We start from the raw sequence: 24,759 nt of genomic DNA on the forward strand, positions 1-24,759 counted from the left end.
TGTAGAGATACAGGGAGACAAACCAGCCAGTAAGCAGCAAGCATCTCAGACTGAATTCCACCGGATTGGATACTCATTGCAGGTACCCACCACTTATGATCATTTAACCCTTCAGAAGAAATGCAGCTAGCACTGGGTTCATTCATCTAGTCAACCATATCATAACATAAACTGGAAAAGCACAATAATTTTACTGATTTAATAATTAATAATAAGGCTACACCACTAAAACCTTACATATGTGCAGACTATGGAGTTATGGTATATTTTTCCAGTATATTATCCCAGTATCCCCTATAATACTGCCTCAATTGCTCCATGGACAGTTCAGGCACAGTACTGTATGGGGAATGAAACTGCCATGAAGCACTACACATACGTGTAAGCTTATGAGGGAGATGTGATACAGGCATAGCACCCAGGGTTACCACCAGGAATTTTGATTCCCCCAACACTGAAATGCTCAATATGGTATATATTGCTCTACAATTCCCCCATCAGCATAAAATGCTCCCCGGAGCCCCTCCACAGTGGCCCCAAATAGTATGAAATGCACGCCAGAGCACTCCATAGTGGCCCCACATGGTATATAATGCTCCCTAGTACCCTACACAGCATAAAATGTTCCCGTGAGCCTTCCACAGTGGGCCCACATGGCATATAATGCTCCCCAGTACCCTCCACAGTATAAAATGCACCCCTGAGCTTTCCACAGTGGTCAAACACAGTATAAAATACTTCCCTGAGTCTGCCATAATGGCCCCTCATGGTATATAATGTTCCACACATTATAATTTATTCCCCAGAGCCCCAACACAGTATAATGCCCCACACAATATAATATGCAGCTCAGATCCTGCCCTCACAACACGTATATTATGCTCCCCAGAGCACTCACTCAGAAAAATACTCCACAGTGGCCCCACACAGTATAATATGCTCCTCACAGTCTGCTTTCCACCTCTGTATAATGCTCCATAGTGGCCTAAGACAGTATAAAAATGCCCCTCACACAATATGATAGGCTCCCCACAGTACACTCCCCTATAATGCTCCACTGTGGCCCCAGACAGTATAATAAGCGTTCTACAGTGATCCCACGCAGTATAATGACACAAAGAGCATAATATGCTCCCCAGAGCCCACCCCTATACAGTATAATGCCTCACACAGTATAAGAGGTTCCCCACAGTGCCTCCCCTCTGTATAATGTTCCATAGTGACCCCACACAGTATAATATGCTCCCCAAAGTGGCCCCACATACTATAATTTGCTCCCCAGAGCCTGCCCACTCACAAAATAATGCTCCACAGTGGTCCCACACTGTATTATATGCTCCCGAGAAGCCCCACATAATATAACATGCTTCAAAGTACTGTCACACAGTATAATGCTCCAGAGTAACCCCACATAGTATAATAGGATCCTCAGCAGCCCCACACAATATAATAGGTTCCCCACAGTGCCCCCACCACAGCATAATGCTCCAAAGTGTCCACAGACAGTATCATGTGCCACAGTGGCCCCCACACAGTATAATATACTCCCTAGAGGGCTCCCCACCAGAATAATGCTCCACAGTGTCCATGCACAGTATAATTTACTCTCCCCAGCAGCCCCACACAGTATGCTAGGCTCCCTACACTACCACTCCCTAGTACAGTATAATGCTCTACAGTGGCTCCACACGGTATAATGCTCCACAATGGCCCCCAAACAGTATAATATGCTCAACAAAGAAGAAATACGCTCAACTTGGTAGCACAAAATCTACAAAAAAGTTTGAGAATGGTTGTGGCTTACTCATAGCCTAGGCTTGACATGAACTTCATCTAGCTCCCCCAGTTGTATCTTGTGACGCTAGGTTCACACCTGCATTCTGGCCTCCGTTCTGTGGTTTCCGTCTTCTGCATGCAAGAAGACGGAAACCACAGACCGGGTCCGGCCGTGAACGGTGGTGAGCGTTTTATGCTCTCCGCTGCGAAACCGTTTTTTTTTTAATCCGGACACAGAGTACTGCATGTCTGACTCTGTGTCCGGATTAAAAAACCCGGTTTCGCGGCGGAGAGCATAAAACGCTCACCGCCGCTCACGGCCGGACAGCTTTCTCACTCATTCAAATGAATGGGTGAGAAAGAATCCTGCAGGTTTCCGTCTCCTGCCTCTGTTTTATGCAGGAAACGAAAACCTGCATAACAGAGTGCCGGGCGCAGATGTGAACGAGCCCTTATAGTTGCCTTGTCAGTATTTACCATCATATACCTCGCTCCTTTTGTCTTCCACGGAGCCTGGGTTTATCTGGAGGTTATTTGCATCTCAGCCTGACTACTAGTAACCGGCCAGTTTTTTTGTTTTTTTTTTAACTATTTATGGGCCGAATTTTAATAGTTCTAATAAAGGTTAATTTTTATTTTGTTGTTAATTTTGTGGCTCTACTGATTTTGTAGCAAGTTTACCTCATTTTGTGTTCTATATATGCTTTGGAACAATCTGCTACTGCTTCTGTCTAGTACCAACTACAGCTTGATTTCATATTTTGATGACATTGAGAATAGTAAGCGTTGCAACTACATTAGACTTGTGGCCTTTCCCGAAACTACTCCGTTCTCTTAATTCGTTCCTACTCTCACAGACATCTTTGATAGTCTACTGGGCCACCCATCAGAAACCCATATCGAACTGGATCATGCACATCGTGTTCTTAGACCCCACAGCTCAGAGTTTTGTGATGTGCACCATTATGTGCTTAAGGAGAAAGTCATACTGAAAGCCAGAGGAAAACTATTTATTGACTTTGATGGGGCTCAGCTTTCTCTTTCCAGAATAGTCTAGACCAGTGATGGCGAACCTATGGCACGCGTGCCAGAGAGGGCACGCAGAGCCCTCCATGCTGGCACGCGTGCGGTCGCCCGGATCGCTCACCAACAGGGAATCCGGTACAGGATTCCCCGTTGATGAGCGATCACTGCCTTCAGTTGTATGTGCAAATGCACATACAGCTGAAAGCTGTCAGGGTAGGCCGCGGATCGCGCGACCGCGGCCTACACTGGCTGCAGAGTTTGACCTCTGCCCCGACGCGGGCGCGATGACGTCATCAGCGCCGCCAGTGACAAGAAGGTGGATGCCGGCGGCTCCAGGGGTGAGTATGAGAGTGGCTCACTGTGTATATGATGTTGGGGGGAGCGCTTATAATACTTGGTGGGGTGTATGATACTGGGGGGAGTGTATAATACTGAGGGGGCTTATAATACTGGGGGGAGTGTATAATACTGGGGGGGCTTATAATACTGGGTGGGGTGTATAATACAGGGGGGAGTGTATAATACTGAGGGGGCTTATAATACTGGGGGGAGTGTATAATACTGGGGGGGCTTATAATACTGGGGTGGCTTATAATACTGGGGGGTGTACTAAAGAGCATATAATACTGGGGGGGGGGGCTATTTATAAGCACACAATACTGTGTGTGGATGCCACTGTGGAGCATATAATCCTGTGTGGGGGGGGGGACACCTACTGCGGAGCATATAACACTGGGGGGCTACTGTGGTACTGTGGAGAATATAATATTGTGTGGTGGGCCCACTGCAGAGCATATAATACTGTCTGGGGTCCCCTCACTATTTATATCACACAGTATCTGTTTTATAGCAGACGTGATATTAGTACAGGATGTAAGAATATTACACGGTAACTATAAAACAGATCCTGTGCGATGTAAATAGTGAAAATTAATTGTTCAAAGTACCAAATGCCGAGACCTTTACATTTCAGTACAACGTTGTTTGTATTATTGAAAGCTCTGTAAAGCCCCACATGACTGTAATTTTTGGTCAGTAACTGTCCGCAATTGTGGATCCGCATAGTATTAAGTCTATATTGTCGTGTTGGCACTCCGCGAAAATTTTGTGGGTTTTGGGTTGCAGTTTGGGCACTCGGTCTCTAAAAGGTTCGCCATCACTGGTCTAGACAAACCCTCAGGCAACGCACTGCACTGAAACCATTGTTTGCTCTCCTTCAAGAACACAAGATTCCCTATAGATCAGGGGTAAGGAACCTTCGGCTCTCCAGCTGCTGTGAAACTACAACTCCCAGCATGCTCCATTCACTTCCATGGGAGTTCCAAGAACAGCAGAGCCAGTGTGCATGCTGGGAGTTGTAGTTTTGCAGCAGTTGGAGAGCTGTACGTTCCCTACCCTTGCTATAGATGGATGTTTCCATTTGCACTTCAGGTGTGGAATAAAAAATAAGTCTCCATACCCAGTCAGCTCCTGAGGATCTCCCAGACTTCTGGTGGGCTTTGGATCTGCCTTCTCTCCAATGTCCAGACTGGGACTTTCTTCTTCCTGCGACAGGTATAGCTCTCACACACTCCAGCATCGGTGGATTCGTAGACATGAACTGCCGGAGTTCATCTCGCACACTGAGACCTTTCTGCAGATGGGCAATCAGCTCATCACCATGACCACAGGACCTGAGCTGCACATCACCAGGTGACCTATTCCCACTGGACTATTCCATTTCTCTCTGCATTATTGTGTCGATTATCTTGTTTTGCCATATTTTGTCTATTGCTGCACCGCCTGCACTGCTGTTCATACATATACCTGATGAGCGTTTGTTATGGGCCCGACTGGGCTCAGATTTTCTGTTTCTCTACCACCACTTCATATTTGGGGTAACTGTACCACCCCTCTTTCTCGTTTAACTTTCCCTCACTGTTCTCTTTCTTTTTCTCCTTTCCTCTCCCTTGCTCAGCTGTCCTGCTCCTTCTCCCCCATCGCTTCTAATGGCGGATATCACAGTTTCATCGATGTGAATGGCCTGAACACCCCTGAGAAATGCTCTATGATACTCCATGATGCTCACAAAAATTGGAGCATCATGGGGGGAATGACCTTTTTTCATAAAAACTTGCCAGTGAAAATACTGGACTCCCTGTCAGATTTGGATGCCAGGTATTTGTTGCTCATCTGCGAGATCCATGGCACAACATTTACCATAGCTAACATCTATTCACCCAGCTCAGGTCAATTGCCCTTGCTCATCTCCGTGTTAACCGCTCTTCAATCCTTCACACATGGTCATACTGTGTGGGGACTTTACTCTATCAATCCCTTGCTTCTCTCCTCCTCATGTAAAACCAATGTTCCCTACAATGTTCTGAACAGATTGATGTGGTTACAGAACGCCATGCTGCTGTGTGATGCCTGACGATTCCGTCACCCTGATACATGGGACTACACGTTCTACTCCCATGCCCACGATTCATACAGCAGACTGGACTATATCTTCCTCCCTCTTGCCCTCCATACAAAGGCATCCACTGCCCAAATTGGCAATGCTCTCCTCTCTGACCAGTCTCCTGCTCTCTGCAATTTCTCCCTCCTTCCTAACACTCTAAGGGTGCATGCACATGATCTAACACAGGCACTGATTCTTGCACGATAACTCGTGTAAGGATCAGTGCTGCAAAACAGAATCCCACTCACTTTAATGGGTTAGCGCGCGTATCACATTGAAATAAATGGGAGGCTTTTTAACCCATTGATTTCAATGAGTTACTCACGCTAAACGGAACCCATTGAAGTCAATGGGATTCTGTTTTTTGCAGCGATGATAACTACACGAGTTATCGTGCAAGAATCAGTGCCTGTGTTACATCGTGTGCATGCATCTATAGAGTGTCTGATATATCAATCACTAACTTTGAACACAACCATTTGCAAGATGTCACCTCCTCGCCTATTAAATGGGAAGCTCTCAAATGTCTCCTGCGAGGAATGCTCATAAAGAACGGATCCTGAATAGAAAGGGAGGCAGGTGTTCAGCTCAAAACGCCTTCGCTCCCTCTCCACATTGGAGGCCCAACATAAACAGTCTCTCCAATACTTTACGTTTGCCGCTTTGATGGCTACATGCCATGAGATGACCACTCATTGAGCATAAGCATCCGTGACTCAGTCAACTAGGAAGAGGTTCGTTCTATGTACAAGGTAACAAGAATGGGCAACTCTTGGTCTAAGAAGTTTGCAAAAAAACACATGGCTTCCCACATTATGTCTATTAATCGCTCTTCTGGGGAGGTTACACATCTCACCACTTACATAGTCAAAGCTTTTCATGACTATTATGACACTGTACATTTACATTTTTCAGCAATGATAAAATTAACCCTTCAAAGAGCATGGCACTTAATGTCTCCTTCCCCTCCTCCCTTGAAAGTCCCTCTGCTCCTCCTCTCACAAACACTTGCTTCCCCAGAAAGCAGATCACACACTACACAATGGCATTACGTGCAGCTCCAATACTTTGACACCTCCATAAAGCATACAGGTAAGCCTCCAGAGGTCTTCTCCCCTTTGAACACTTCTGCACCTCACAATCTGCGATACCCCATGTCATCTCCCTTTTTTACCATCTGCTCATAGTCCCCAAAGACATCTGTAGGATCATTAAGACTATTACTCAATATTTCCCCGGAAGATCTGCAAGCCGGTGCGTAGACTGACTGGCTTTCTTTTAGTGGCAGCCATGTCTGTCATCCCTAGACTGTGGAAATCTACATCACCTTCCACTACCACTTCCTGGGTACAAGAGGTCCTTCATGTAAGGCATATGGAAGGTCTCCTCCCTGAGCTAAAATCAGACAGACAACAGTTGCCATCAGCAGGTATGGCTCCTATGGAATACCTTTTACTACTCCTCCGCCTTCCTAACTGGTCCTTCTCTCCTTTCTAGATGGACTGCTTTTCTCGTTACTTTCTTTCCCCTGATACTTTCACATTTTTCTCCATTCTCCTATTGAATGACATTCCAGGTTTTTATGGAAAAAGCCTTTGTAGCCAATTCATGTTGTAATTGGCAATGCACTTGTCAAGTATGAAGATGTGGTCACTTAATACTTCATAAACACCATAAAATGATTAGCACACTGTATTTGAAAAGGAATATATATTTTATTGTACGTCAAGATAAGAGTCTGAAAGCTTGATGGTGGTTTTATTTCCGATTTTAAATACATAGTCCAAATGTGGCTCACACATACCACTGGAAATCTGACTTTGCCTTAATCAGCTCCTCCCGCGGACGAAGGTTGTAAAGTTCATTTAGTGTAGGAGCAACCCAGCGGTCCGTGTGGAATACAGATTCTCCAACCTGTCAGACAAAAGTAAAAACTCAGATGTAACTAGAACCTTCATGACAGCAACACTACAACAATAGTACCGAGCACGAAAATGTGTAATATAAAATACAATATATTAATATATATAATATTATATTATATTTACATAAGAATCTTTAGGGTAAGTTTACACGTGAGTTTTTTGGACCGGAATCTGACGCGGAGGCCGTCCAAAAAAACGGCTAGATGCGACTGGATGCCGATGCAGTTACATCTAAAACATTATAAAACATACAAACTTGTCATACGGAAAGCTTGGCGTTATATGAAAGAGGAGATTCTCTTTCATATGACAAGGCTGCAGTGCCATGTAAATTATTTCCAGAGATATCACTGGTTGAAAAAGTTGAGATTAGGATAAAAATCTGCACCTATATAATAAAATCCCAATCCCAATTGTATTTTCAACCAGTGATATCTCCATTCATAAGACACCAAACAAGCTTGTACGTTTTACAACGTCCAAGATATACCATAATTTTCTTTACATGTTACACAGCCCGTACTCCGTACACAGTAACATTCAGTGCGAAGCAGAAATAGCTCTTAATACAGAAACCAGGGAAAAAAGTGAAAAAACATGCAGAAAGGATCATTTAACAGAAAGTATCCCAAATGTATTAATACAGTATATTACAAAATGTATTCATGACAGATACTGCCAGAAAATCAAAAGTTGTCTGAAAGTTTAGTTACGCTTTAAATGATCATTGACAAATGGATGACAGGGATATATCATTTTTAAACAGATATATAGCTAAGTATTTCTACTTTTTTTTTTTTTTTTTTTTTTTAGAGCGTGAGCAAAGTTTTTCCACTTTAATGACATAGACAGGGCATATTAGGGTGAGGTCCCAGCTGTTTAAGGTAGGAAATTTAAGGTCATATGGGCCTTGGTTAGGGTGATATTGGAGTGAGTACGTCCCTATCCTTTCATGTTCTGCCAGTTGTCAGGTTCCTGATTGATTCCTCAAGTAAACCTGCTATTCTGGTATCATATCATCTCCGTACGGATCTCCTGGATGTCCCACTGAGGTCAGTCTGCAGTCTAAGGTACAGTAAGACAAGCTTTTTATTTATTTATTTATTTTTAAAGTTTGAGAAATTGCTGGTTTATATCTGGTAGTTTTTCTTGGTTTTGGAGAGTGCCAAAACTGTGTGACCTGGTTTTTCCTAGTTATTATTCCCTTGAATTTAGTTTTTCTGGGTAAAAGTACCATTGGTTCCCCTGTGGCGTTTTAATTATTTGATTCTGATTAAGGATTACCCATCTACACATCAGCCATTAACTAAGGCAGGCAGGATGTTATCTATATACACTGAAGTTGACAGTACATCAGAAGGGGGACATATCAGAATGACTCCCTATCAGCTTATCATATTAAAGAGGACCTTTCATCAGATTGGGCACAGGCAGTTCTATATACTGCTGGAAAGCTGACAGTGCGCTGAATTCAGCGCACTGTCGGCTTTCCCGATCTGTGCCCCGGGTAAAGCGCTATTGGTCCTGGTACCGTAGCGCTTTACAGTCAGAAGGGCGTTCCTGACAGTTAGCCAGGGACGCCCTTCTGCCCAGCAGCGCCGATCGCGCTGCACAGTGTGAGCGGGGAGGAACGCCCCCTCCCTCTGCTCACACAGCTCGTCCATAGACGAGTATTATCAGGAGGGGAGGAGGAGTTCCTCCCCGCTCCACAGTAGAGCGCAATAGGCGCTGCTGGGCAGAAGGGCATCCCTGGCTAACTGTCAGAAACGCCCTTCTGACACTAAAGCGCTACGGTACCGGGACCGCTAGCGCTTTACCCGGGGCACAGATCGGGAAAGCCAACAGTGCGCTGAATTCAGCGCACTGTCAGCTTTCCAACAGTATATAGAACTGCCTGTGCCCAATCTGATGAAAGGTCCTCTTTAAATATATTACACCTGATTTTATAGGAATTCTAAATATAGGGGCATAGACTGATATCAGTAGCTCTTCTAATAATTGCAGATTTTAACATACATTATCATCCTGCTTTATACTGCATTTTACATAAACATATATTGGGATTGGTGGATGTTCTTACCTTCCAGTCTGGGACATCCTTCATGATAATGGCCTCTTGCTCTAAGTTCTCTCGCAGAATTCGTAATGTTCTTTTAAAAAACAAAAACACAAAAAACAGTTATGTTTACTGTGTCAAAAATCAGATAAAAGTCAGATAAATATACAAAATTACCATATTTATTATTAGGATTATAGGAACAAATAGTATTCAAGACAAAGAGACAAGACCATTATGGTGTGCAAATACACATTTAAGGTTTATAGTTTAATTAGACCATATGAACACTTTGCAATATCAATTGTATTCAAGTTCTGCTTAGACTACGGTCACACTGCAATTGTTCTGATCACTGTTTTAAGTCCCATAAGATCAGAATACCGTATTTTACGGACTATAAGGCGCACTGGACTATAAGCCGCATTGCCCATGAGCGCCTTATAGTCCGTCTCGGTTCATATATAAGGCGCATCGGACTATAAGCCGCAGTCCGGTGCGCATTATATGTTATTGAAAGCGGCGGCAGGCAGACTTTGCCAGCGGCCGCTTAACCCCCCGCGTGCCAGCCGCTTCTATTGGAAGCGCTCGGCAGGCGAGGAGGGGCTCTATCAGCAAAATCATGCTGATAGAGCCCAACCGTAAAAGTTAGATTAAACTACCCCCCCCCCTGTTTTAAAATAAAAGCCTGAAACAGAATGTGAATCTTACCGAGCGGTGCAGGGTGGGCGGACATTCAGGCCTTCTCTTCCTCCGATGTTCCGTCCTCCTCCTCCGCCGCTCGCTGATAATGGCCTGGGCGCATGCGCAGTAGTAGAAGCATTATGATATTGCGCATGCGCCCAGGCCATTAGTTCGCGAGCGCCGGAGGAAGTGGTCAGGACATCGGAGGAAGAGGAGGCCTGAATGCCCGCCCGCCCACCCTGCACCGCTCGGTAAGTTTCACGTTCTGTTTCAGGCCGGCGTGACAGCAGGGCTGCCGGACACTTCCCATTCATTTCTATGGGAGCCGGCATGCGAGCGCTCCCCATAGAAATGAATGGACTACTTTTTTCCATTCATTTCTATGGGGAGCGCTCGCATGCCGGCTCCCATAGAAATGAATGGGAAGTGTCTGTCCATTCATTTCTATGGGGAGCGCTCTCATGCCGGCTCCCATAGAAATGAATGGGAAGTGTCCGGCAGCCCTGCTGTAACGCTGGCGTGTACGGCTGTGATACACGCCGGCGTTCCGTAGTGTGAATGCACCCTTACGGTGCCTTTTATGTATGTATGGAAGCGGCACGCAGACTTTGCCGCCGCTTCCATCCATATATAAGGCGCACCGGACTATAAGCCGCACTTACGATTTCTGAGGAAATCGTAGGTTTTTATGTGCGCCTTATAGTCCGGAAAATACGGTAATGTACTGAAACATTTGCAAAATAATGAAGGCAGAAGGAGCTCCTTCAGTTTCATCTATCATCATTCAGTATAGTGTTAAAACAAATATACAAGATTTCCTCCATTGTGTTTATTTTACAAACAAACTCCATCCATTTAAAAGAAACGCAAAGACAGCCAAGGAAAGCTTTTAAAGGTAATGTGTCACCAGGGAATGACCTATTGTTAAAATATGCTTAATATAAAAACTTGATTTAAAGAATCTTTGATGATCTCTTTAATTTTCCAAATTAATATCCATGTTAAAAAAAATCTAAATACACAATGGACTGGAGTAGACTCTAGTCAAATGTATGGGAAAGTTGCCTAGGCAAGCTCTATGAGGTAAGGTTGGGCTGAGGGGTGGACTAGTGGATTCTGTATCTTATTTTCACATACACATGACCACTGATCTCATCAAGTGAGAAGGCTGCTACATCTCCTGCAGAATACAGAAGATTCAGCATATTATATTGCCTAGTGGACAAAATCAAAACTGCAGGAAGATTTTTTTTTTTTTTAAATATAGATCGTAACACGGAAAAATGTTTTAACAACCTCAAGAAAAATTCTTTAAAAATATGTTTAGCATAAAACTTAAAACCAAACCAAAAAAACAAGCGGTGTAGATTTTCATCCTGGTGGAAGAACGACAGACAGATTTATGAAGAAACTGCTGTCTTCATAAATCTCCCGTTTCCTTCACCTGTCCATTCGGGAATGTCGCTTGGGGACCCCACTTACCCCAAACGGAGCACCGAACGCATTTAAAAATGGTGAGCAGTGAAAGCACATGGACCCCATAGAGTATAATGGGGTCCGTATGTTTTCCGCGCGAGCCATGCAGAGAGAAAAGTACTTTTGGAGTCCACGTGTTTTCACGGCTCACCACTTGAAGACACAGGTCTTATGCACATAAGTAAAAAGGGAGTACAAACTAGCAAGGCAAGTGTATTGTATGAGAAACAACAGTATATAAAAGCCCACTCAAACATCGTGGCAGGATTGAACAAATATAATGAACTTGTAATCTTGTTACCTTCGATCTGATTCAGCCTGAATGAGAGGCAGCAATGCCACACGGGTCTCTAAGTCTTCAATATAGAGTCGTCTGTAAAATAAGGGAGAAAATAAAAATTGTATAGTACTTGTCATACTGTTTTGCACCAATTATTTTTTATGCAGTTTTTGAAGACAAAGAAAAAAAATGGACAGTAAAAGGATGGGCATTCTATAAAGATTCTGCATTATGCCCCAAATAATTTACACCTAGTTTTGGAATTTTAAACAAAAAAAAATAAACAGACATGTAAAAGTACCCAAAGACAAATTAAAAATGTAAATGAGGAATATGTTCTCAGAATATTCTAGTTATGTTTTATGAACCCCAGTTCACTTGACAATCTCCCTACCTTCTCTCTCTGTTCCATTTTCCAACTCTCCAGTAACCAAATATCATCGCACCAATCCCAATAGCAAACATAGTATAACCTGTAACAAAGATTAAAAAATAAAATAAAATTAATTGGCCTCTGTTCACATTACGGTTTTTATGTACTTTTAGCTTTCCATTGCCACACAAAGGCCACAAGAGAATACTGTGGGCCTCTGTCTGGCAACTAATTTGTATAGTGAAGGATAGTAGATAGCTATTCGTACAATAGTATCCAGAAAGAAAATCATGGGTTCAATTCATGACAAAATAGTCAACGGGGAATGGATTATTATATTTGTTCATAACTTATAGTGTAAACACATTACAAAGGAGAAATTGTAATGACTTTCTCCCCATCCCCAATGGAGCATACAACAAAAACTCTAAAATAACTATCAATATGTAACCAGAGGAAGCCCACACATACATGGAAAGAACATACAGACTCTATACAGAGGTTTTTCTTGGCTGGATTCAAACCTAAGACCCCAGTGCTAACCACTGAGCTGCTGGGCTGCCCTGTGAGTGTGGCCGTATGGCATAAATACATACATGATAAGGATGAAAACATAAGTCCATCAGCTCCAGCTTATACAGTGTTGATCCCCTTATTAGGGATAAATTATTGGTTTAGTGTCCCATTACAAAAAAATCTAGTTCTCATAACCTGTAATATATATTTCCAGAAAAGCAACCATGACCCTCCTGAATGTCCTTGGTTAAATATATAAATCAGGAGGCTCAAGTGACGACATCGGTTAAAACAATGGACACCCTATAGACCATTATAGTCAACGTGGTCTGTCAGAGCCCCTTCACACGGCGTAAGCGCGCCACTCATTTAAACACGTATCCGAGCGCGGCGCTTCAAAACAGAGCCTGTTTTTAAGTGCCGCGCTCGGATACGTGTATACGTGTCTAAATGAGCGGCGCACTTACGGCGTGTAAAGGGGCCCTCAGAGTCTGTGTGTTACCGCTATTACCATTTTATGGAAAGTACAACATGTTGATTTTTTTTTCTTCATATTTTAAGGAGACGACGCAAAAAAACAGCATGTTGTAGACACTTTCTAAGAGTTTGAGCACCTGGAATAACAAGTGGACAGGGGTTGTTACAAATGGGATGTGACTTAATATGCTAGACAGACAAATTGTGATAAAAATTTTGGAAGTTGCGCCATAAGATTTCAACCATTGCACCAAAGTTTGGTTAGAAACTAAGACAAATAATAAGTGGTATAAAGTTAAACTAGACAGTCAAAGGTTACATTCACATTTACCCCCAAATTGTCCTCTGGAGACTCTGTCGCAAGGTCCACCTGAAAGCATTGGATGAAAATATAATCCAGCACACGCAGCTTTTTCATCTGCCGCTTTCATGTTTAAAACAATGGACACCCGATGGACCCCATTAACTATGTACCCAATATTTTCAATAGTTAGCACTGTTAACTAGCAGTGCTAGAGTCCTCGGTTCTAATCCAGCAAAAGGCAACATCTGCAAGGAATATGTATGCTCTCACTGCATCTGTGTGAGTTTCTTCCCACACTCCCAAAGACATACTGGTAAGGAATATAGATTGAGCCCTATATGGGAAAATGACTGACAATATCTGAAAAGCGCTGCAGTATATGATGGTAGTATACAAGCAAGCCAAATAAATAATATTTTAACAGTCCGTCTGTCCATTACCCTGGTCCTCTGACGGTCAGGCGATGCTAGTGTGAACCTAGAGAAAAAGTACATCATATTTTTAAACATTTGCCACTTTAGAAAATCTGATGCACTTTAAGGGGGCGTTCACACTACCATTGGTGACTATCAGCAGTGTCTGTAGCTATAGTGCATTACAAGATTTTAACAACGTACACTAGCTGAACCATCAGTAATCCATTAAAATTTCCATTCATTTCAAAGGGATTTTATCTTGTGTCCGTTTACACCCAATCCATCTGGTTTTTTTTCCACGCGAAAAAAAATCCTATATGCAGGAATTTTTTGTTCATTTGAAAAAACGGATTCTTGACGGACGGCTAGCGTCCATTATTTTATTTTATCATTGAAGTCTATGAGCAACAGACTTATAACAGACAGTAACTGATAGCCATCAGTTACTGTCCGTTATTTTGTGTCTGTTTTTTTCTGCGCATGCTCAGAAAGCAGAAAAAGAACCAAAAAAAGAAAAAACAGGCAGTATAAAAAAAATGACACTGACTGACAACAAATGATGTTAACTGACACCAACTGATTCTAGTATGTCCGTTTTTTGGGGTTTTTTTCGTCTTTTTTTAAATTGATCCATTAAATGGATCAGTTTCGCCGCAAATGAATGGGTTTGAAAACTGCCTGCCAGTTTCCATCTTCTGTCCAGTTTCTCGGGCAGGAAACGGAAACCAGCAAAGCGAAGACCGGGCACAGGTGTGAACCCGCCGCCCTAAGGCTGGTCTTACACGACCGTATCGATTGTACAGTCCGCAAGTTGCTGATCGGCAACAGACACCGCAGATGCCAGTGTCCTGCTGCACTCGCCCGTAGAGTTCTATGGGCGAGTCCGTGCAGTGTCGCAATTCACGGCTTTTGCGGACCTGCTCTATAAATTGCGGACCTCGGTTGCGGCCCGGCACACCACGGATAAAATATCTGAATATATCTGCACTGAATATAATGTGTCTGCAATTGAAAACTCTCAATTGCGGACCATTTGTGAACTTACATTAAGGCCGTGTAAGACCAGCTTAAGTGTCTATTAATGTCTGTTGGATAGTATTTTATTTTATTTTTTTAATGGACACCTTCATAACAGAATTCAACAGTAGTGAGAACCCTGCCTAAGACTGTCAAGCTTAAATAATACTGTGTAAGGGGGCGTTCACACATGCGCCCAGTGCCCACCCTGTACCACTGCGCTGGGTTTCCGTCCTCAGCCCTGGTGAAACTGGACAGGGGGCGGCTACCCGGCGAACAGTTTTAAAACCTATTCATATGAATGGGTTTTTAAAGGTAACCGCCTGTGGCCTCTCCACGGGGAAACAGTTTTTTTTTCGGCCAGACATAAAATCCTGCATTGTCCAACTTTGTGTATGGCAGAAAAAAACGGTTTTCCCGCGGACACCTGCGGTTACCTTTAAAAAAACATTCATATAAATGGGTTTTAAAGCTGTCTGCCGAAGAGCCATCCCCTGTTAAGTTTCGCTGGGGCTGAGGACAGAAAATTGGCGCAATGGCACAAGGCGGACACGGGTGCAAAGGCACAGGGCACAAGTGTGAAGCCCCCTAACTTATAGACAGTGTACAGTTTATGTGCCCCCTTGTCCTGGTAGCTGTGCGATCTCTGAGTCCCTGGACTTTCACATATAAAGCTTCCAAAACAAACTCTACAAAAAGAGCTAACCTTTAGGGCATCCCTTAGGGAGAGCGGTCATTGGCATTGACAAAGGAGCCATGACAAATCTCTGCACTACCAGACACGGAGCTGCTCTTCATACCCAAGGCACCTGACAGATATTCCATCATATAGACTTGTCTGGAGACTCTTCACTGCTTGGCATCACAGGTCCGCACTACCAGCTGCCACCGATGGCCATGAGCGCTCATATGAAGCGCTCGGCTCTGGGTCATGACTGTCCTATCGCAAGCCTGGGGGAGCCGAAATAATGACAAAGCACGGCAAGCGCTAAACTACTACCCAGACACCCACCACTGAATCCACGGCGGGGAAGGTTCCTCTTATAGTCCACTGGACCAAAGCCCCCTGGAGGGGGCATGTCCTGCTTCACCTTGGACGCCGCCATCTTTCCCAGCTGAAGACCGAACCTGTGTGAGAACGCCTACAAAAAAATGCTACGCCAATAAGAAACGTCAGTGTCTGTACGTGACCGCCATCTTTTGTGTGGCACAGTTCTGTGAGGCCTGGATAGACGTGCGTTCCACATGTGACCGGATGTTGCTGGATAAATACTATACTTGGTAAGGACCTTAACATTCTCTAAGTCATGTGACTCGGTAGGCGGTGTCTTTACGTGTAAGAAGGACCTTACTCATGAAGAAACGTTGGGTCCTGTGCAGTGGAGGAACATTAGAGAGATGTGGGGTGCACGGTGTACTGTGGGGAGGAAAAGATGCGAGGTGCACGATGTAGTGAAGAAAGGGGGGAGAGAGATGTGGGGTGCATGGTGTACTGTGGAGGGGGAGATGTGGGGTGCATGGTGTACTGTGGAGGGGGAGATGTGGGGTGCATGGTGTACTGTGGAGGGGGAGATGTGGGGTGCATGGTGTACTGTGGAGGGGGAGATGTGGGGTGCATGGTGTACTGTGGAGGGGGAGATGTGGGGTGCATGGTGTACTGTGGAGGGGGAGATGTGGGGTGCATGGTGTACTGTGGAGGGAGAGATGTGGGGTGCATGGTGAACTGTGGAGGAAGAGATGTGGGGTGCATGGTGTACTGTGGAGGGGGAGAGGTTTGGATTGCGTATTAGACTGTGGGGAGGGAGATATGGGGTGAGTGGTGCACTGTGGAGGGGGAGGGATGCTGGCTGCACGGTGAGCTTTGGAGGAGAGATGCGTCTTGAGATGGGTGCATGGTGAATTGTATTTAGAGCTGAGTTACTATAGAGTATGGCAAGCTATGGTTGAGGCTTGGTGGATTTGGCAAGCTGTGGCCCTGTGGGGAATAGCGAGTTTGATACCTTTGTGAGATGTATTACTGTGGGGGTGTGATAAGCTGTGAGGGTGTTTGTGAGTGCTTCATGCATTGAAGGTACATTCCGGCAGGGGGGGTTTGGGGTGCACAGGTGCCTCATGAAGAAGGTTATGTAGATTGTGAGCCCTGTATGGGACAGTGACTGTCAATGTCTAAAGTGCTGCGGAATATGATAGCACTATATAAGTAAGCATAATTAAATAATGGAGGAATCTTTCAGATTTGCATAAGAGGTGCAAAGAAACTCCTCTATTGGCGGTGCATAGGCGATTGATAATGTGCTTTAGGTTAAAGTGGTTGTCCCATGTCAAAGATCCTATCTATACTGGTAACTTATGTATATTGAAGCCTTTTCCTAAATATATTGCTTTAGAAATTCTGCCTTTGTTTACACTGCATTTCTATAACCATGGACCTATAGGACAAGTGACATCAATCACTCACTGCTCTCTCCGGCAGGACAATCCGTTCAGATAATTGCAGTAATCTGATAAAGCCTGTTAAAGTCTGTTATCTCTCTAAGTAAACGCACAGTCTTTTCTGTACAAAAATCTGCATATTATCTGACGCAGAAGTGTTCTGTGTCCCATTCAGCAGGAGGGAGAGAAATACAGGAAGTGAGAAGCAGACACTGCAGGCATAATAACGGCAAAAATATCGGCACACCATTTAGAAAAGGTTGCGTACTCCTGGTGTAGTCATTTAGGCCCCGGGCCCTTTAAAAAAAACACACAGTACATCACAACTTCCTTATTACTTTGATACGTACCACATTCCCAACATTATAGCATCACATGTACACTCCTTCATGGCAATGATATTTCATTATAGCAGAATTATGGATCCTGCCAAATATTGTTCATGAATGCTTTGAAAAGTATCACAGAGACTGTTGACTTTGCTGCCATATTCCCCAGTTCTTAATTCAATCAAGGATATGTAAAATAGGAGTGGTAGAGGATCAGTGAAGTAAGTACTGCTACACTTTTTTTTTTTTTTTTTATGTAGGTTGTGAGCCCCACATAGAGCTCACAATGTACATTTTTCCCTATCAGTATGTCTTTTTTTTTGGAATATGGGATGGAAATCCATGCAAACACGGGGAGAACATACAAACTCCTTGCAGATGTTTTTTTTTTTGCCCTTGGCGGGATTTGAACACCAGGACTCCAGCACTGCAAGGCTGCAGTGCTAACCACTGAGCCACCGTGTGGCCCCATGCTACACTTTTAACCTACTCTGAGCCTGTTTTTATTGCTTCCCCAACTGGACATCCCCTATGACCCCGTAATGATACAGCTTATTTTGGCTTCTGGAAAGGCCTAATAGGCAGTGCGGGTCACAATCATGGCACCACTTGACATACTGCAATCGTGCTGAGGGGCCGAGAGAGTGGCAGAAGGAACCCCTCCCCCCTCTGTCTAACCGCTTTACATTTTGCTTTTACTATTGACTGCTGCATGTAAACTGCAAGGGATCAGTGTTATCCATCCCCAGATGTTGCGGCAGGAACCTGGCTGTGTATGTCAGCCCAGTCCTGATGGTGACTGCACACTGGCAAATCTGCAGTTTACAGCTTAGTGCCAGATATACACTACCATTCAAAAGTTTAGGGTCACTTAGAAATTTCCTTATTTTTGAAAGAAAAGCACAGTTTTTTCAATGAAGATTTTTGGATACCATGTCACATTTGCAGAGACCCTAAAATTTCCCCTACAAAATGGGGTCACTTCTTGGGGAATTCCAGTTTACTGGCACCACCAGGTCCCAAGCACCAACATATATAATTTTTTTGCCCCACTTAATAGTTTTAGGAGTGCAGGTCTCTGATGACACAAAGTGGGTGCAACGTATTGGGCACCGAAATGACATATTTCTTTAAAAATTTCAATTTTCATTTTGTACATTAATTTTTGTAAAGCATTTTTAGGCTCAAAATGATAATACCCCTTGATGGGTGTAGTTTTTAAAATGGAGTCACTTTTGAGGGGTTTCCATTGTATTGGTACTTTACGGGCTCTGCAAATGCAATATGGCACCAGAAAACTATTTCAGCAATATCTGCCCTCCAAAAGCCAAATAGCGCTCTTTCCATTCTGAGCCCTGAAATGGGGTCATTTATTTTGGGGCGTTTTTCTTAATTTTCATGTGTTGTGTGCAAAAAAACTGCCTTTAAAATGACACTTTTGTGTAAAAAATATGAAAAATTTTTGTTTGACGCAAATTTTTTTCAAAGCCTATGGGGTCAACATACTCACTATACCCCTCAATGAATACCTTAAGGGGCCTAGTTTATACAATGGTGTCATTTATGTTTTCAATTGCTTTGGCAACTCAAATCTTGTTCGAATGTGCAATGGGCCTGAAATATCTGCAAGCAAAATTTGTGTTTTGAAATTCTATTGACACTCCTACCTCTTGGGCCCTACTGTATGTGCCTCCATAGGACTAAGGCCACACAGTGTACATTTTTTAACACGAGAGAAGTGGGGCGATATATTTTGGGGTGTGATTCTTCTTTTTGTTGTGTTGTGTGCAAAAAAACTGCCTTTAAAATGACATATATATGAAGAAAATGAAAATTTATGTTTTTTCGTAAATTTCAACCCAAATAATCTCAATACTAGATATCAATAACACAGATACCAAACAAAAACCTAAGTGCTCCAACGCAGTATCAATGCATGAGTAACAAACAGTACACAAACATGAATTATAATTAATCAAAGCAATTTATTCACATAATTTATTATAAACATGATTGTTGAAGAAAGACAAAACGCATAAAAACATTATAAACACATCACAAAAGAGTGGAGGTCACAATGGAGATAATGAGCAAATACAGCATGAACATAGGTAATCTAAAAAAGAGATTATAAAATATAGTATGGAGATTGATGCCAATGCGCAATCAGTATATGTAAATGCTAAAGAGGCCACAATATTTATATATATATATCATATATATATATATATATATATATACTGTGTATAATGGGCTAATAAAACCCACAATATCTTGAGGCACTAAATTGGCAAGTAATAAATGTAATAAAATACCGACTGCAGCTATAGCAACAATCCTGTCCCCTTTAAGTGTCATACAATGAGTTCAGCATAATTAGTATGTGAAAAACGCCAATGCCATGCACTGAACAAACATATAAGTATAGGGGTATGCATAAACAATTTGCTCACCAACTGCGACCTCCACTCTGAGCCCTGACATACATTTCGCAGCCCTGCTTCATCAGGGGGCTACAGAGTGGAGGCGGGATGGGAAGCTTTATATAGGGTACAAACCTTACAAATCGTGCCATTAATGGAATCCGGTGTTGTTCACACGTCACAATGACGCGGGAACCTCACGATTCGATATAGACCCATTAGAGAACATGGGTGTGACAATACAACACGTACGCATATAGCATATCAAGAGGAAGCAAACCCATACCCTGTTATACACATGCACCTACTGCATCAAATGTAATTGTGAGAGCCAATCAGATGTGCCGTTATAACGCCCAATGGGAGATGCCAGCAATCCAAATACAAGGTTGCACATGCGTACCCTGGATAAGTACGTCTATACAGACAATGCCCAGCGCTCAGATTCAAACTGTACAAGCGCAGCATCAAACGGGAGCCAATCAGAAGACTCACAATAACCCCAGGTAAAAAGGGCTGGCTCATATCCAAGCACAAAGTTGTACATGCATGCCATGACCAGATATACCAATATACACTTTGTTGAATGCTACGATCCAAACATTACTAGCCGGAACCATCCACTACTACAAAAAGACAACCGTCTAAAATCCATATTTCCAGACCCCCCTCTCCTGTGCTACAGACAGCCACCAAACCTCAGGAATACGGTTGTCAGCAGCTCACTGTCACCTCCAACTAACACAGGAACATTTCCATGTGGACAGAAAAGGTGCAAAACTTGCCCTCACATACTGACCACAGACAGGATAGAGATACCAAACTCTAACAGGGAATATAAAATCACAGGTACGTTCACCTGCAGCACACCCAATGTAGTGTGTTCGATAATGTGCACCAAATGTTCCACTGAAAATCCATATTTCGGGACCCCCCTCTCCTGTGCTACAGACAGCCACCAAACCTCAGGAATATGGTTGTCAGCAGCTCACTGTCACCTCCAACTATCACAGGAACATTTCCATGTGGACAGAAAAGGTGCAAAACCTGCCCTCACATACTGACCACTGACAGGATAGAGATACCAAACTCTAACAGGGAATATAAAATCCCAGGTACGTTCACCTGCAGCACACCCAATGTAGTGTCTTTGATAATGTGCACCAAATGTTCCACTGAAAATCTGTATGTTGGAGAGACCGGACATGAACTCACATCGCCATACAATTAGAGAACGAAGACTTGACCTTCCTGTATCAAAGCATTTTTGCAATGAGGATCATAATATCACCGATAACATGAAAGTTTTGGTTTTGGGAGGGAATTTCAAATCAAACAGAGAATGACGCATTCATGAGTGTAAATTTATGACCCTGCTTCAAACACTGGAGAGGGGGCTAAATTTGTCACATGGTTTTATGTCATTTTACAGAAATCACTGACCTGAGAACTGATAAGGACCTGTAAGTGTTTACATTGTTTCTACCAATTACTAACAACCCTCCACCCCCCTTCTTCCTGGAATTCTATCCCTATGTGCCCTTTTTGTATATAAATATGCATCCTTCAGAAATGGTTTTAAATTTACTTGAGAAAGGACCCTAGAGTTCCGAAACGTTGTAATCTGTTATTACATTAGCTATTAGTTTGCTATTAGTTAGCCATTAAAAAGGTATCAACTACTGAAGACTATCAAGTTTGTTTTTTTTTTATATATTTCCTAGCCGGAACCATACATGCGATCACCTCATCCGTCACTCATCCAACAAGGAAGAGGACATGGAAAAATTCATATACAGTTAGGGCCAGAAATATTTGGACAGTGACACAATTTTCGCGAGTTGGGCTCTGCATGCCACCACATTGGTTTTGAAATGAAACCTCTACAACAGAATTCAAGTGCAGATTGTAACGTTTAATTTGAAGGGTTGAACAAAAATATCTGATAGAAAATGTAGGAATTGTACACATTTCTTTACAAACACTCCACATTTTAGGAGCTCAAAAGTAATTGGACAAATAAACATAACCCAAACAAAATATTTTTATTTTCAATATTATGTTGCAAATCCTTTGGAGGCAATCACTGCCTTAAGTCTGGAACCCATGGACATCACCAAACGCTGGGTTTCCTCCTTCTTAATGCTTTGCCAGGCCTTTACAGCCGCAGCCTTCAGGTCTTGCTTGTTTGTGGGTCTTTCCGCCTTAAGTCTGGATTTGAGCAAGTGAAATGCATGCTCAATTGGGTTAAGATCTGGTGATTGACTTGGCCATTGCAGAATGTTCCACTTTTTTGCACTCATGAACTCCTGGGTAGCTTTGGCTGTATGCTTGGGGTCATTGTCCATCTGTACTATGAAGCGCCGTCCGATCAACTTGGCAGCATTTGGCTGAATCTGGGCTGAAAGTATATCCCGGTACACTTCAGAATTCATCCGGCTACTCTTGTCTGCTGTTATGTCATCAATAAACACAAGTGACCCAGTGCCATTGAAAGCCATGCGTGCCCATGCCATCACGTTGCCTCCACCATGTTTTACAGAGGATGTGGTGTGCCTTGGATCATGTGCCGTTCCCTTTCTTCTCCAAACTTTTTTCTTCCCATCATTCTGGTACAGGTTGATCTTTGTCTCATCTGTCCATAGAATACTTTTCCAGAACTGAGCTGGCTTCTTGAGGTGTTTTTCAGCAAATTTAACTCTGGCCTGTCTATTTTTGGAATTGATGAATGGTTTGCATCTAGATGTGAACCCTTTGTATTTACTTTCATGGAGTCTTCTCTTTACTGTTGACTTAGAGACAGATACACCTACTTCACTGAGAGTGTTCTGGACTTCAGTTGATGTTGTGAACGGGTTCTTCTTGACCAAAGAAAGTATGCAGCGATCATCCACCACTGTTGTCATCCGTGGACGCCCAGGCCTTTTTGAGTTCCCAAGCTCACCAGTCAATTCCTTTTTTCTTAGAATGTACCCGACTGTTGATTTTGCTACTCCAAGCATGTCTGCTATCTCTCTGATGGATTTTTTCTTTTTTTTCAGCCTCAGGATGTTCTGCTTCACCTCAATTGAGAGTTCCTTTGACCACATGTTGTCTGGTCACAGCAACAGCTTCCAAATGCAAAACCACACACCTGGAATCAACCCCAGACCTTTTAACTACTTCATTGATTACAGGTTTACGAGGGAGACGCCTTCAGAGTTAATTGCAGCCCTTAGAGTCCATTGTCCAATTACTTTTGGTCCCTTGAAAAAGAGGAGGCTATGCATTACAGAGCTATGATTCCTAAACCCTTTCTCCGATTTGGATGTGGAAACTCTCATATTGCAGCTGGGAGTGTGCACTTTCAGCCCATATTATATATATAATTGTATTTCTGAACATGTTTTAGTAAACAGCTAAAATAACAAAACTTGTGTCACTGTCCAAATATTTCTGGCCCTAACTGTATATTAGTATAATAAAGTACATATTAAAGTGACACATATGCCTTGTGACCTACCAATAAAGTGTAAATCAGAATGGTGAAATGAATTAAAAGAGTGTAAAATTGATGATTGTGTACGAGTGAATGATATGTGTGAATGGTGTGTGTGTGTGAAGTTTTTGTAATTTGTAATAATTCTTGCAAAAGAATATTTGTTTGATCAAAATGTTCACTTTACCCCTCAAAGAATACCTGAAGGGGTCTAGTTTTCCAAAGTGGGTCATTTAATGGAAGGTTCTATCATTATGCCACCTATTCCTGTCTGCAAACATAGCTTGGTACAGGAAAAAAATCACATACTCAAAATTTGCTTATAAACTTGTAAATTGTCTAAACTACTCAAATATACTAAAATAATTTCAAATATGCTTGAAACACAAAAGGAACATTTGGAAATATATAACTACTAATATTTATGCCCTGTATTATTGCATATATGTGAGATGTCGCTGCTAAAAATGGAAAAAATGTAAACAATTTTCAGTATTTGCGAGTTTTTTTAAAAATAAATTTAGCTGTGTGTTTTGGGTCAATAACCTGTTGGAGGACCCATGAACTGCAAATGAGTCCAAGCTTTCTGACATTGGCTAGCACATTTCACTCTAGAATGCCTTATTAGTCTTGATATTTCATTGTATCCTGAACAGATACAAGATACAATGTGCCAGATATGGTATTGCAGCCCCAAAACCAAACCATAAATTCAAAGCAAGTACAATAATCTTTTCTTTGTATGCTTCATTTTTGCATCTGTGAACATAGAGCTAATGTGACTTTCCAAAAAACTCATGTTATGTCTGATATATCCAGAGGACATTCTCCCAAATCTTTATGACATGTCATATGCATTTTGGCAAATTCCATTGTCCCTTTTTTTATTTTGTTTTTTGCTTTCATCAATGGTTTCCCCCTTGGTCATCTTCCATTAAGTCCACGTTGGCAAAGACAGCGATGGATGGTATGATCTGACACTGATGCACTTTGAGTTTGGAGTTCATCTCTTATTTCTTTGGAAATTGTTCTGGACCTATTGATTTCCATTCTGTCTCTTCAATTTGTCATCAATTTTCCTCTTATGGCCATTTCCAGGGAGGTTGTGTAAATATAATTCCAGACACTCCACATTTACAGAAAGTGAAAAAGTTTTTCTATATGTATTTTATATCTTTTAGTAGTAGTACCTGTATCCAAGCAGCTTACAAGGTTAGAACATACTATCAAACAATGCAGGCAGCACCTTAGGTATTGGTATATGGAATATTGGTCTTGATAAGTTTCCAGATGTTTTAGTGGTTAATCCTTCTTCAATATGAAGACC

The 24,759-nt window shown here is 42.6% G+C and overlaps 1 protein-coding gene across 1 annotated transcript; it reads right to left on the reverse strand.

Annotated features, from left to right (window-relative positions):
• Positions 1 to 6,940: 6,940 nt before the first annotated feature.
• Positions 6,941 to 15,917, reverse strand: NDUFA13 (NADH:ubiquinone oxidoreductase subunit A13). The gene is made up of 5 exons (XM_075264087.1): positions 15,782 to 15,917; positions 12,061 to 12,139; positions 11,688 to 11,759; positions 9,251 to 9,320; positions 6,941 to 7,159 (listed from the first exon to the last, which is right to left on the reverse strand). Exons 1-5 carry the CDS (start codon positions 15,873 to 15,875, stop codon positions 7,040 to 7,042), a joined length of 435 nt encoding a protein of 144 aa, XP_075120188.1. The 5' UTR covers positions 15,876 to 15,917; the 3' UTR covers positions 6,941 to 7,039.
• Positions 15,918 to 24,759: the final 8,842 nt, after the last annotated feature.

This window comes from Leptodactylus fuscus, chromosome 1, assembly GCF_031893055.1.
Source record: "Leptodactylus fuscus isolate aLepFus1 chromosome 1, aLepFus1.hap2, whole genome shotgun sequence".
Taxonomy (NCBI): domain Eukaryota; kingdom Metazoa; phylum Chordata; class Amphibia; order Anura; family Leptodactylidae; genus Leptodactylus; species Leptodactylus fuscus.

What these genes read in the sequence shown, in the direction of transcription:
- NDUFA13 (XM_075264087.1), bottom strand. Translation starts at nt 15,875, where the DNA reads ATGGCGGCGTCCAAGGTGAAGCAGGACATGCCCCCTCCAGGGGGCTTT. An exon ending in AAATGGAACAGAGAGAGAAG is followed by an intron (nt 11,760 to 12,060) that starts GTAGGGAGATTG and finishes CTTATTTTACAG; the next exon opens with ACGACTCTATATTGAAGACT. An exon ending in CAGGCTGAATCAGATCGAAG is followed by an intron (nt 9,321 to 11,687) that starts GTAACAAGATTA and finishes GTTTTTTAAAAG; the next exon opens with AACATTACGAATTCTGCGAG.